Source organism: Delphinapterus leucas, chromosome 2, assembly GCF_059928025.1.
Source record: "Delphinapterus leucas isolate spDelLeu-1000000601 "Yukka" chromosome 2, BTC_Dleu_Yukka2, whole genome shotgun sequence".
Classification (NCBI taxonomy): Eukaryota; Metazoa; Chordata; class Mammalia; order Artiodactyla; family Monodontidae; genus Delphinapterus; species Delphinapterus leucas.
In genome coordinates, this window is record NC_143130.1 from 118,508,768 (window position 1) to 118,521,924 (window position 13,157).

General features: G+C 48.9%; 2 protein-coding genes across 5 annotated transcripts in view; one reads left to right on the forward strand and one right to left on the reverse strand.

The window, feature by feature from the left end:
- Positions 1 to 1,314: 1,314 nt before the first annotated feature.
- Positions 1,315 to 4,678, reverse strand: NFKBIA (NFKB inhibitor alpha). Its single transcript, XM_022570715.3, has 6 exons — positions 4,284 to 4,678; positions 3,547 to 3,655; positions 2,998 to 3,208; positions 2,624 to 2,712; positions 2,235 to 2,495; positions 1,315 to 1,885 (listed from the first exon to the last, which is right to left on the reverse strand). The coding sequence occupies exons 1-6, from the start codon at positions 4,508 to 4,510 to the stop codon at positions 1,838 to 1,840; spliced, it is 945 nt and encodes a 314-aa protein (XP_022426423.1). The 5' UTR covers positions 4,511 to 4,678; the 3' UTR covers positions 1,315 to 1,837.
- INSM2 (INSM transcriptional repressor 2) overlaps positions 3,599 to 13,157 on the forward strand; it is a 136,344-nt gene continuing 126,785 nt past the window's right edge. For 3 of the 4 annotated variants that reach the window (XM_089907603.1, XM_089907605.1, XM_089907606.1), the window contains exon 1: positions 3,599 to 3,689. The gene's annotated coding sequence lies outside the window, so the exon portion shown is untranslated. Of the gene's footprint in view, positions 3,690 to 12,703; positions 12,818 to 13,157 lie in introns of all 4 variants that reach the window. The other variant, XM_089907604.1, reaches the window with a different exon arrangement.

Below are 13,157 nucleotides of genomic sequence, written 5' to 3' on the forward strand. Positions count from 1 at the left end.
GTGTTCAGGTGCTCTGAGAGGGACAAGGAATTTTAGTGAGGGTCCTGGAGCACCTGAGAGAAGACAAGACTGGTAGGGGCCCACCACAGTGCTCAGCTCCAGACGACTGAGCTGCAGGAGGGGGACAGAGCTGGCTTTGACCAGACAGTTCAGTCTACAGTGATACTCTTTATATATGAAAGACCCACGAGGTATTGGCTCCTTTTTGGTCTGAGAGGAAGGTGATCATCATATTCACTTGACTTTGACATCATTTGTGGGTCAGGAAAAGGATAACATAATGGTAATGTTTTCTTAGGCGTAAGCCAGAGTACATGAGTTGTATTGATACCCAATTCTGCGTTTTCTAGAATGCCATAAACTTCCCTGTACTCCTCTTTCTGTCTAGGCAAGAGATGCATTTTAGGGATAAAAACTTTCAAAGCACCTAAACCCAAACTTCACGTTACTGATGTCTTGTGAAGTCATCTGCTTCTGTAGAATCATTCAGTAGAATTAGACTGAGCTGATGAAAAGGCTCTCCCCGCCTTTATCATCAATTTTATACTTCAGCTGGTAACAGGAAAAGAGGCTGATTTTTAGGTGGATGGCATTTAAAAGCTGTTAACCACCTGAAGACAAGAGTGTATCAACTAACTTAACCACCTGCCTGTCCTGCAAGGTGACCCTGAACAGGACACTCTCTCTGGACTGGTTCCTTCCCATGTGAAATACAGAATGTTGTGCAACGGCTTGTGTTTTTCTTTAGTACTGTGGGCCTGGCACTCCGCTATACTTTTTACGTGGATAGCCTTGTGCAATTTTTCAGACAGCCCAGTTTATAAACAAGGAAACAGAGGCTCAGAGGTGGGCATCTGCTAACACTTGTCAGTGCAGTCCTATTCCTAAGCCCATGTCTTCAGGAACTTCCAGTATCATAGGGGAGATCTTTCACCAGCTCTAGAAAATGTGAATTCAGCATACTCCTCTTGGCCAAAATAATTTCCTAAAGCAGAAGTAAGGTCCTGGAATAGTTTAAATCAAGAAGATGAAAGCAGGTGACAATAAAGAACCTTCCAGCTGTAGACCAAGTGGCCTGAAAATGGTGTTTCCTATAACCATGCAACAGCCTTCCCGCCCACGCACCGGGCCCCGGCCGCCTGCAAAGCCTGGCTGGGAGGCTGGTGTAGACAGTGGGAGAAGTTGCTCTCTGAAAGGGTTCCGTGGCTGCCTGTGGTGAGTTCTCCCACACAACTCTCCACCTCCACCTGGGGATCGAATGACTCTCAGCGTAGGAGCCCGACAGCAGCCCAGAGGAAGTGATCACGATAATGCTGTTTGTAAAAATCTGTTTAATAAATATACATCTTAAAAGTACCAAAATAATTACCAACAAAATACACTATGTGCACTATTTACAGGGGGTAACACAAACCTTGACAGGTAGCGACTTTTAACCCCACCCCACTGACAGGTTTAACAACACACCTGTTACACGTTACTCCATACAACTGGGCCCAGCCATTGAATCCATGGTGATTCAACTGAAAAGCACAATAAATAAAATATAGTCCTTTCATCAAATTTTGAATAAGCTTTCCTCAAAACTCCACCAAAGGTGACATTAAAAAGAGGTTTTCTCTGAATTCCAATGATCCTTCTTGCCCCTCTTCCAAAGTTCATGAAAATAACAAAATGAGGGCTAATCCACCAGAGTAAAATGTTCTGGGCCAGGCAGTGTGCAGTGTGGTTATAAGTATATCCTTTTTTTTTTCCTTTTTCTTTTTTTTTAGAAAAATAGAACTCTTTTTTTGTACAAATATACAAAGTCCACGTTCTTTTAGACACTTTGCGAAGCTCATAACGTCAGGCGCTGGCCTCCAAGCACACAGTCATCATAGGGCAGCTAAAAAGAGAAAATAAGGTAGGTTAAACTTCCAGAGCTTTGCCAAGGGTACTGGGATGATGGTGAGGGCTGCTACTGGAAATAACTCAAGTATTCTTAGACTCCCTCTATAACCTGAATATAAATAAACTTCCTGGACTGAGGGAGTTTTCCTTTAAGGATCCTCTCCTTCAGAAAGAGCAAAAAAGACATACTCTTGGGATACTGCTTAGGGACACTCAAGTTTGAGAGCCTCATTATGTTGAGACCCTCAGAATAAGGAGGAGCTCTAGGGGACTGAGAAGGTAGAGGGAGAATGGCCTCTCTTCTTCCATTTTGCAGAGCCATGGACAAGTTAATCGGGACTCACCTCATCCTCTGTGAACTCTGACTCCGTGTCATAGCTCTCCTCATCCTCGCTCTCGGGCAGCATCTGAAGGTTCTCTAGGGTCAGCTGGCCCAGCTGCTGCTGTATCCGGGTGCTTGGGCGGCCCCAGGTGAGCTGGTACGGGGAGTAGCCCTGGTAGGTGACCCTGTTGACGTCGGCCCCACACTTCAACAAGAGCGACACCAGGTCGGGATTCTGCAGGTCAACCGCAAGATGGAGGGCAGTTCGGCCATTGCAGGGCTCCTGAAACCAAAAGGAATTTGAGAGGCTTATGGCTGAGTTTGGGGTTTCTGCTTGCAACAAAAGCACGGAATCATATGGAGGAGGGCTGGGAGCCTGATGCACTCCATCTGAAGGCGTGAGGCACTCACCTGTGCGTTGACATCAGCACCCAAGGACACCAACAGCTCCACGATGCCCAGGTAGCCATGAATAGAGGCCAAATGCAGACACGTGTGACCTAGAAGACCAAAAGTAAGAAAATATAACCCCTTGTTTCAACCCTCACTTCTCAAGCAGAACCTTTCACCTATTCTTTTAAGGGACAAATTCTTCTGAATTTGAAGAACCCAGAATCCGGGTTCTGGATGGACTTTAGTAAGGCATCAAATAGGCCTTTATGAATACATGTGTTCTCAACTTTCCACATGTTGAGAGTTTAAACCTTGCTCGGACTCCTTAAGTCGGCCCACCTCTCCCTTCCCCACGTCACCCGCCCTCTGATGGGCAGGGCAGCCAGACATACCATTGTAGTTGGTGGCTTGTAGGATGGAGTGGAGGTGCTGGGTCCCGCGGGGCTGAGTCAGGACTCCCACACTGGCCAGGCAGCCTTGCTCACAGGCAAGGTGTAAGGGGGTATTTCCTCGAAAGTCTCGGAGCTCAGGATCACAGCCAGCTTCCAGAAGTGCCTCAGCGATCTCTGGCTGGTTGGTGATCACCGCCAAGTGGAGAGGAGTCTACAGACAGAAGAGGGATAGAAAGCATAAGCCATGGATCCAACCTACAGTCTGTGTTCCCTTGAAGCCCAAGAGAAATCCTGGTGGTGGGTACTGCTCCTCCCAGGGAGGTACAAGGGGCAAAAGGCAAAATACCAGAGGCCCCAGGTGGGCTTCATAAAGCCCTCCCCAAATCAATGGAATTTTCTGTCCTCTCTAGGACGTTGGCTGATTCAGCTGTAAAAGGTCAGGTCAGATAATGACCAGGAATTGTTAATTTAGAAATCATTGGGAGGAGCTGAGCTAGCTCCAGCTTTATCACGGGGTCAGAGAGGCACGGGGCCGGGCGAGCAGCGCACCTGCTGCAGGTTGTTCTGGAAGTTGAGGAACGCCAGGTCTCCCTTCACTTGGCGGACCACTTCCATGGTCAGCACCTTCTCTTCATGGATGATGGCCAAGTGCAGGAACCTGAGGGGAAGAGAGGGAAAACCCCGCAGGGCTGGTGAGTGCGCTGCGTGAGGCCCAGGGAGGCGCGGCCCGCGGGGGATTGCGCAAGGTCGGGGTTTCTGGAGGCCGAGGCCGCGGTGTTTTCCGCGAGGTTATTATGAGCTGAGTGTTCCTGGCAGGCGCCCAGGGACTTTCCGGGCCCCCCCACTTAGGCGGCGGGCGCCGGCCAGACCGCCCAGCCCTCTCGCCGGGCCGGAACGCCCTGTACTTCCCCTCCCAGCCGCTTGGCGCCTGCCAGCGGGGCAGAAACTCCCGCCCCCCTTATGCAAGCGGGGACTTAGGGTCCCCGCCGCAGCCCCGCCCCCGGCAGAGGGGACCCGCAAGGGGGGTGGTGTGTGTGTGTATGTGTGTGTGTGTGTGTGTTGTGTGTTGTGTGTATGCGCGGCTGCAAGGCAGAGCTGCTGGACCACGGCCCCGGGAACCCGCCCCGATCCCCGATTCCTCGGTCCCCGAGCGCAGCCGTGCACCTTTGCACGGCCTCCGGGTCTGTGCACAGACCCCAGTCCGCCGCCGCAGCGCAGGCCCCGCGCCTCGGGCTGCAGGCCCGGCGCCCCCGCCCGGCCCCGCCACCCGGGCCCGCGACACTTACGAGTCTCCGTCCTCAGTGACCTGCTGCTTCCAAGGCTCGGCGCCGCGCGGCGCCTCCTGAGGCTCGAGGCGGATCTCCCTTAGCTCTTTCACCATCTGCTCGTACTCCTCGTCCTTCATGGAGTCCAGGCCGCTGTCGTGGCGGTCGTCCAGCAGCCGCTCCTTCTTGAGTGCGTCCCGGGGGCCCTCCATGGCCCACTCCTGGCCGGGCTCCGCGGGCTGGAACATGGCGCGGTGAGGGCTCGGGCGCTGCTCCTCAGGTGCGCGGGCCAAGGGCTGCGCGGCGCACTGGCTGCTCGCGGTGTCGCAGACCGACGGGACTGCGGGTTCGGACTGTTGTGGGCTCCGCAGCGCCGCCGCGGCGCCCTATAAACGCTGGCAGGGGATTTCTCCGGGGCGGGGTCAGGCGCGGGGAATTTCCAAGCCAGTCAGACCAGAAAAGAGAACTGGCCTCGTCCTCTGCTAGGGGGAAAAAGAAGCCTAAACCCCGCGCCCGGGTTCATCAGAGAAACTCCCTGCGATGAGCCACTGGGGTCATGTACAGGGAACTTTTTGATGAACGCTGAGTGGCTGGAAAGTCCTCCCGACCAGGCCCCCTCCCCCGGTACTTCCCTGCAGCCTGCACTCAGTAATCCTGATCCCCTGCAAGAAACCTTCTTTCCCTGGGGTTTCCCATGATCGATTTGATTTGGGGTCGTCTGCTCCTGAGATCCCAAGGACGCAGGCCTGCAGGGCGGTTCTCTATTGGGGTTTGCAGACCTGCAGGTCTTCTCCTGTTTTTAAAAAATGTTTTCTTTGATCTTTTGAAGACGCGAGTGGAAATGTTGGCTGGGTATAGGGATTCACTTCCCCAGACGTCTCTGCAGGAAGGACGCACTGGCGGCTGCCTCTGCGTTCCTGCCAATACCAGGCTCTTGGCAGTGCAGGGACGTGTAGCCCCCAGCCCCCCACTCAGGTAGAAGTTGTGAAAGTTCTGGCGTTGAAAACCTAAATGCTTGGAGAACCCTCAAATCATTTCCTCGGGATTAACAATCCTGCTGACTGGGGGAGGGGCAAGCACTCTGCCCTGTATGCGGGAAAATGCTGAATATGACCATAATATTTTTCAAGGAAAGCAAGGTGTTAATCTTTGTAGTAGAGTTGTAGACACCTTGCCATAACAAAATAATTATTGAGGTCGTTTTCCCTGATTTGCACTGTGCTGCTGCAGAGAACGGATCTTCAACATACTTCTGGGTGCCCAGCTGGGTGACTTTCCAGAAGCATTTGGAGAAGGTGGCTGAAGAATGGGTTGAGTAGTGCCTTATCCAAGATTGGGCCTTAAGGTTGGCTAAGAAAGTAATTGCCAGGGATACTGCAGGAGCTCAAGGCAGCCCCAGCGTGGCCTTCATCCTGCCCCTGCTGGCTCCTTGCTCTCCTGCCTGGGGGAGGACAGCAGCTGGACCTATCCATGCCGTATGGGTAGCCACCGGAGGCTCACCATCCTCGGGTCTCATCTGCAGAAATAGAACTTATGCTCTCTGCCCCACCCCCATCTCCTAGCCAATGAGAGGAATGCATTCATCTGTTTCTAGAACTGGTCCAGGCAAAATAAAGCAACTTGGGTCAGCGTTCTTCAGAATGCGCCCTAGGAAGCCTCTATAGTTTTGCAGAGATTTCTGGTGATTATTGCAATCGTCTTCAACTTGACTGGCCGTGTACTAACCAACCCTTCACCTCTCCTCATCTCCCCTTTCCCCACTCCCCTACCCTCAATATCCGAATGTAGGAAATCTGGGCCAATGTGGGTGAGAGACAAAATATGAGGGGAAAAAAAGTAAAATCAAGAAATAAACCTTCAGGGTAGTAATGGTCACATACTAAAATGAAAACTTCCCAGGGATAGACACCGTATGTCTCTGCAGGCATGTGATATACAAATACATAATTATTAGGCAAGGCGGAACGAGAACTCTAAGTAGGAGATCTCAGTTCCCAGCTCTACCTCCAATTAACTGCGTATTAGTTGGAGAGAGTAGCTACCTTTGCTATGGGATACCTGCTTTTATAATAACAAGATTGGATTTAATGCTGTTTAGATTTTTTCCCCAGATTAAAAATTGTATTACTTGACCACAAATGCTTGTGTAACTTTGCTAAGGGTGACCATGTCTCTTAGAAATATCACAGTATAAATTTTTGAAGGGCTCCAACACTTTCTGCAACACATTGTTAGTTCTCAGAACTAATCTTGTAAGTAAGAACTATTGTTCCTACTTTCCTAAAAAGAAACTGAAATGCAGAGAAATTTACCTAGGCATCCCATGGCAGTTTATCTAATTTCTATCCCAGCGTAGTAATCATTTGGCCAAAGCAGTCATGGTATTAACACTTTTGAAAACACCTTGTGAAAATGAGACTGAATACACTGTAATTTGGAAGATATGCAAAGTATTTTCTACTCCAGTTGTTAGGTAAAATAGAGGGTAGATGTTCCCCCATCTGGGGATATTCACACCTATAAAAAAAGGCACAGAAATATCAAACTCTGAATTCCCACTTACAAAGGATACCTTAGAAGACGATTATTAGCTGCAGGTTTAAAAATGATCATTGAAAAAAAATCATGCCTAAGTCAAAAGTATCTCAGGAATAAGTTTTCTTTGCACCTGCCGTGATGGCTTTCTGTAGCTGAAGGCCTTGGGCAATTGGTGGTCTTTATTCCTGATTGTTTAGTGTGACACCTAGTGGTAAGAGTCAGGTCCAGGCATTCCCTGATTTATCATGGCGCTTTGGAAATTTTGGGAGGTGCTGAGCCTTGATGACCTGTCCCTGTGGTGGGGATTCCCAGGGAGGTCCCTTTTGTTTTTCTGCAACCTGGGAGACAGTTTTGAATAACGTGATCCAACAAGTTTTCCCTCTATCATATGCTCTATATGGTTTAAATCAACAAATATTACAACTTGGGTGGTAGAGAACATACTTGGAAATCAGAAAACAGATGGAGCAGAAGACAGCAAAACTGATTGTTGGTTTAGAAAGACCTTTGCACACTTAGAGTTCTCCCTACCTCATTGTCAAGCATTTTAGCTAATCTTGACCATTTTAAAGATGTTAAAGCCTTTTAATGTCATTTGGCTTTATTTGGTTTGTTTTGGGCCACACCATGCGGCTTACGGGATCTTAGTTCCTAGACCAGGGATCGAACCCAGGGCCTGGCAGTGAAAGCTTGGAGTCCTAACCACTGGACAGCCCGGGAATTCCCTTTTTTTTTTTTTTCTTAAATGCAAAAGGCAAAAGAATGAATAAGTTAACCTTGAAGCTGCACAGGATACAGCCATAGGGAAGGACAGGATGGCCAGGTTATGCTCGCCTGCTGCAGTGGGGGCAGGAGCATCCCTGTGGGAAAAGGAGCACCATCAAGGCCTGGTGTGATTGCAGGCACCTTGTGCACTCTTCCTGGGTGGGAGATGCACAGTGTGGATTGAACCTTCTGCCTGGGGTGCCCAGTGGCCTGGCAGCATGGAGATATTTCTATAAGTTCAACCAGGTGGTCCAACGTATTTGGCTTTTCTTAAAACATCGTGGGCAGGGTGTCCTGTATCAGTTGCCAAAAATTGTTTTAGCCCCAGCAAACCAAACTCCTGAAGAAGGCTGCCCGTGGCTCACTGCAGCCAGGCTGGAAGAGAGGGGAGCCGTGACAGAGCCCTGGAGGGCAAGCGAGTCAGGCATGCTGCTGATGGAGGCCCCACTGTGAAATTCTGAATTTATATTTTGCCTCCAATCCCAGGCTAAGTTTTCTTTCCTCTTGTGGTGGTTAGCAACTGCATCCGTCCACCCCTGTCAGAATCTGGGGCTCCCAAGCTCTGGAGCTTTCCCCACAGAAAAGCAGCTGTCAGGACTTTCATTTGTGGTGACCTGAAAATAAGACTGTCAAAGCCTTCAGGGGTTTCTTTTGCTGCAATAAATCCTGCAGTTTAAAGGGAGTCACAGTTTTAAAGGGTCTTATTCTCAAATACCTTCCTATAGGGGCCAGGCAGTTTTCACAGATGAGCGAAGCCGACCATGTGAGTCCAAGAGGGAGTGGTGGCATCTCTGACTGAGAGAGTATGTCCCTCACACTCAGCTCAGACAATTTTTGCCAAGTAGCACCTGGAGTTCAGCACTGATATTCCATTGTTTAAAAAAAATCGGAAAATGGATTTTGATGTGAAAAATTTCAAATCTTAAAGCATTGTAAAAAAAAAAAAAAACCCAAACAAAATGCATTCCTGCATCTTTTGGCTAAATCGAGCCTGCAGGCCCTGAGTGTAGAACCTCTTTTTTCAGCCCAAGGTATGATGTTTTCGTGGTGCTTTGGGGGAAGGCACCCGCCTTCCCCTCCCTTGGCATCACAGGGTCTCTGCTCCTCTGCGTAACTGTAACCGGAGGCTGGGAGTGGAGAGTGTCTGTCCAGGAAGTTCCATCTGCCCCTGCAGGCAGGGTTGGAATCACTAAGCCTGGAAAAGAGAGTTCACCCTTCCCCCAAAAACGTTTCAACACTCTCCTGTAAAATAAGTGTAACAAGTTCAACAAAGTTCTGATTTTTCTTACAAAGATTACTTAGGTTTTTTTAAACACTCAAATGCTTTCAATAAACCTCTCCTTGAGGTGTTCCTGCTTGGCTGGTGCCTCAACCTTGTGCCCTCTGCCAGTTGGGTAACCGGCGGCTGCCGGGGAGGGAGGGGGCCTGCACGTGTCACCTGTGGCCTCAATTCCTGGCTCTCCCTTTTCGCTGTTTGTGGCAGTAACCAAGTGGTCGCTAAAGGTGTGAGGGTGATTCACGTTCTGTTGTGTTCAGAGAGGAGTAGTTGGATTAGGAAGGGGGTGGAGGCTTAAGAGCCCACTGCTTCCTCTGCAGGCCAGTACATTTGCTACTTTGGCTTGGGTGTAAATTCACTCTGAGTTCAGTCAGGGTAGGAGGGGACTTAGCGCCAGGGCACTCCCACACAAAGGCCTGGTACTCAGCAGGATTGGGGACCTACGTGAGAGGAGGTCCCTGCCCTTGGGCACCACAAGCAGGGGAGAAGCTCATGACCCCTCTCAGCATCAGAGGCAAAAGCACCACCAGAAACTATACGGGGATGTGGATATTTCTTCCCCTCTGTGGTCTAAGGTCTTGGGAATGGTGTAGGACAAAGGTAAACAGAATCATAGCTGCGTCATAGGTAATCATAGAGGAATCATAGATTCGCTTCAGTTTATAAATAGAGTGAAGACTTAGGAACCTTGATCCTCAGCCCTTTCTTGTAATCACCAAGATAATGTCTTTCCCAAACCTCCTTTCAGACCCTCTGTTCTCTGAAGTAGAGCCCCAGATTACTCGAATAAATATTAAAAATTGAGATGTGTCTTGGAGTCTTATCTCTGAGGCTGTTAATGGGGGATACCTATAAAAAAATCGATTCTGAAAGTTAGGCTTTTTATTTTTTCAGTTGATGTATAGCTGATTTACAATATTGTGTTTCAGGTGTACAGCAAAGTGATTCAGGTATATATGTATATATATATTTCAGACTATTTTCTATCATAGGTTACTACAAGATACTGAGTAAGTTTCCTGTGCTACACAGCAAATCCTTGTTGCTTATCTATTTTATATATAGTAGTGTGTATCTGTTAATCCCATACTCTTAGGCTGATCTTTACATGCTGAAAACAAATGAGAGAGTAAGAGGAAGGGTCACAAACAGAAGCCATGAGCGGAGAGAAAGGGGGAAATTGGCCTGGAACATTTTTCCTTTGTTACTGGGTCTCAGCTGTCAGAGCCCAGTCCCATGACTGTCACATATTCCCTCTGGCTAAGTCACTCAGCTTGGCTCCAAAGTGCTCATCATTTCCTATATCCCACAGCTGTTTATATAGGCCATGGTTCAGGGATTATTTTACCAAGAACACTGACATTTTCAGAAAATGAGGTCGATTAATGCATCATCAAATCTTTAATGCTAATATTTGAAAATTGGGCCATTTAGAAGAGAAATTAAAGAGCATGGGAGATAGGGAGTAGGGGTGCCCCTACCTTCATTGACTGAAACTCAAGAGGCCAGGGGAATGGGGTGGGGGTAAGAGCATGCGTGCAGGTCTTGGTAAATAATCTACATGAACACGATGATGGAGAAAGGGCAGGGAAGCACGCGTACAACCTGGTCACAAGGTTGGCTCGGCTGCCTTGAAGGGCTCAGATTCACCCCCAAGTGGCCAGGGCATCAGGGCAGGAGGTAGAGGGAAGGATGAGTGTTCACAGGAGAAAGAGGAGGCTACATACAGGGCAGGAGCATGGAGTAAGGGGGCTTAGATAGGGAGCCACAGTGGAATTTTCTTTCACGAATGGCAGAATCCAGGCAAGATAAGGAGCGCAGTATGGATGGTACTGCCTGCAGCGACATCTTCAGGCTGTCTGTGGAATAACTGTTCTCCGAGGAATCACATTTAAAAAAATATATATTTATTTATTTGGCTGCTTCGGGTCTTCGTTGCGGCGCGCGGGCCTCTCTAGTTGTGGCGTGCAGGTTTTCTCTCTCTCTAGTTGTGGCACACGGCCTTCAGAGCCTGTGGGCTCTGTAGTTTGCGGCCCGCGGGCTCTCTAGTTGAGGCGTGCGAGCTCAGTAGTTGTGGCACGCGGGCTTAGTTGCCCCGACCAGGGATCAAACCCGTGTCCCCTGCATTGGAAGGCAGATTCTTTACCACTGGACCACCAGGGAAGTTCCCACATTTTCTTAAGGAGGGGATTGCAGGAAAGCTGGCTGGAGGATGTGCTCTGAGATTGGGTATTTAGGTGTGACTATGGTGCATCATTTATCACAGCCCTGCGGAGAGCTGTGAGTGTTCCCTCTCCTGAAATCCCTATAGCTGATCCGTTCAGTTTATGCTACTTTTGAAATGACTCCAGCCCATCCTCTTTCCGTTTCCACTGTCCCCACATTAGTGCAGGCCCTGTTTTACCATAGTAGCCTCTCAAATTGTTATTTATACATTTACTGAACACTTACCATGGCTGGCACTTGAAATACTTTATCCTATTTAATCTTCACAACCATTCTCTTAGATGGAGATCATTATGTTTTGAAAGGAATTTGAGGCTCAGAAAGGTTAAGTCACTCAACCAGAAAGCCAAAGCCAGCATTTACATCCATCACCCCATGCTGCCCCTCCCATTGTTCCTCTCCACACTCTTAACAGTGTGGCTTGACTGTTCCTATTTAAAAGTTTTTCAAAGGTATTAGCACAAATTATATGTTGTATTTTCTGTAGTATTAAAAAAACATAGACGTGGCACTTGCGCGTGGTTGAAAAAATGGTTAAAAATTCAAGTAAGAGCTTCCCTGGTGGCGCAGTGGTTGAGAGTCCGCCTGCCAATGCAGGGAACACGGGTTCGTGCCCCGGTCCAGGAAGATCCCACATGCTGCGGAGCGGCTGGGCCCGTGTGCCGTGGCCGCTGAGCCTGTGCGTCCGGAGCCTGTGCTCCACAGCGGGAGAGGCCACGGCAGCGAGATGCCCGCGTACCGCAAAAAAAAAAAAAAAAAAAAATTCAAGTAATATCAAAGGGTTACAGCGATACGATTAAATCTCCTTTCGCTAACACACATTTTTGTCCTGTTATTTCCTGTAACAGGACCTCTAGTGACCTACCATGACCTGCAGGACAGAGTCTGAATTCCTCAGGCAGCATTTACAATCCTCCAGAGTCAGAGCCCTCCCAACTTGGCCGTCCCAGTGCCCGTTTCTCCCCAGCACCAACACTCTGCTCCAGGGGCTCTGGCCTGCACCAGGATACGTCCTCTGCTCTCCCTCCCTGCCCAAGGACCAACTTCCTCCCACTTCCTTGTCAGGACCTACCCTTTCCAAGAGCTCTTCCTTCTCTTCCTCTGCCCTCTTTTGAATCCTTCTAATTCTTATGGCCTGGCTTGCACATAGGGCCTGAGGTCACACGTTGTCTTGTACAGCTTAGTTATTGTTCAGTGTCCCCTTTTGACTCTAGCTTGATGCAAGGATATGGGGTGGAATGGGCACTGCTGGGAGGAGTGGAGAAAATTCATTTCTTCTGTGTCTCTCTTGTCCGGTCCATTGTCTAAGGCATGAGTATCCTCTTGTCTTCAGACCTAACGTAATTGTTCTTTGACTCTTCTTCCTGTTAATATCCTCACTTTTCATCCGATCAACACTTCTCTATCTGGAAATTATCTCAAGAGCTCATCTGGTCCAGCTTCTGCCTTGGAGTGAGGCGTTATCATTCTCATTTTACAGAGGAAGGAGGCATTGTGGGAGAAAGGCTACTAGGAGGACAGAAGGCCAAACCAGAGCCATCATGGAACTCAGCCCATCCGGAGCATTAATAAGAGGAGTGGAGATACTGCAAATAGACTTAGATTGTGCCCCACTTCTCTTCTTTCTTCTCTACAGCTTGAGAGTAACCTCTAGGGTGGGACCCAGGATAAGAAGGCAGATGACTCCTCCTCAAAACCTTCAGTACAGAGACAGATGAGGTCCTGGAGGCCCAGGCCAAGAGATCGAAAAGTAAGTTGAGACAGAAGCTCTAGCTTAGAGGAATCAATAAGCACTTGCCTAGAGTATCCCCTGTGGCAAAAATCCTTCAGGGACATAGGATAAGGGGAAGGAGGTGGAATGGGAATCAATCTGGTCGATTAAGAGGTTGCCCAGCAGGGCAAGGCCTCATCAGAACTCCCATCAATGGATGGCAAGGCTGAAGGGCCCATGGACACGTGGTTGGCTGGACCCAGTGGAGAGGTAACTGTCATTCCAGGATGATCTTTCAGAGGCAGCAGCATTTTCAACACAAAATATCATACCTCAAGAGCTTGACCTAGTTTCACACAGCATGCACCAACTATAACAT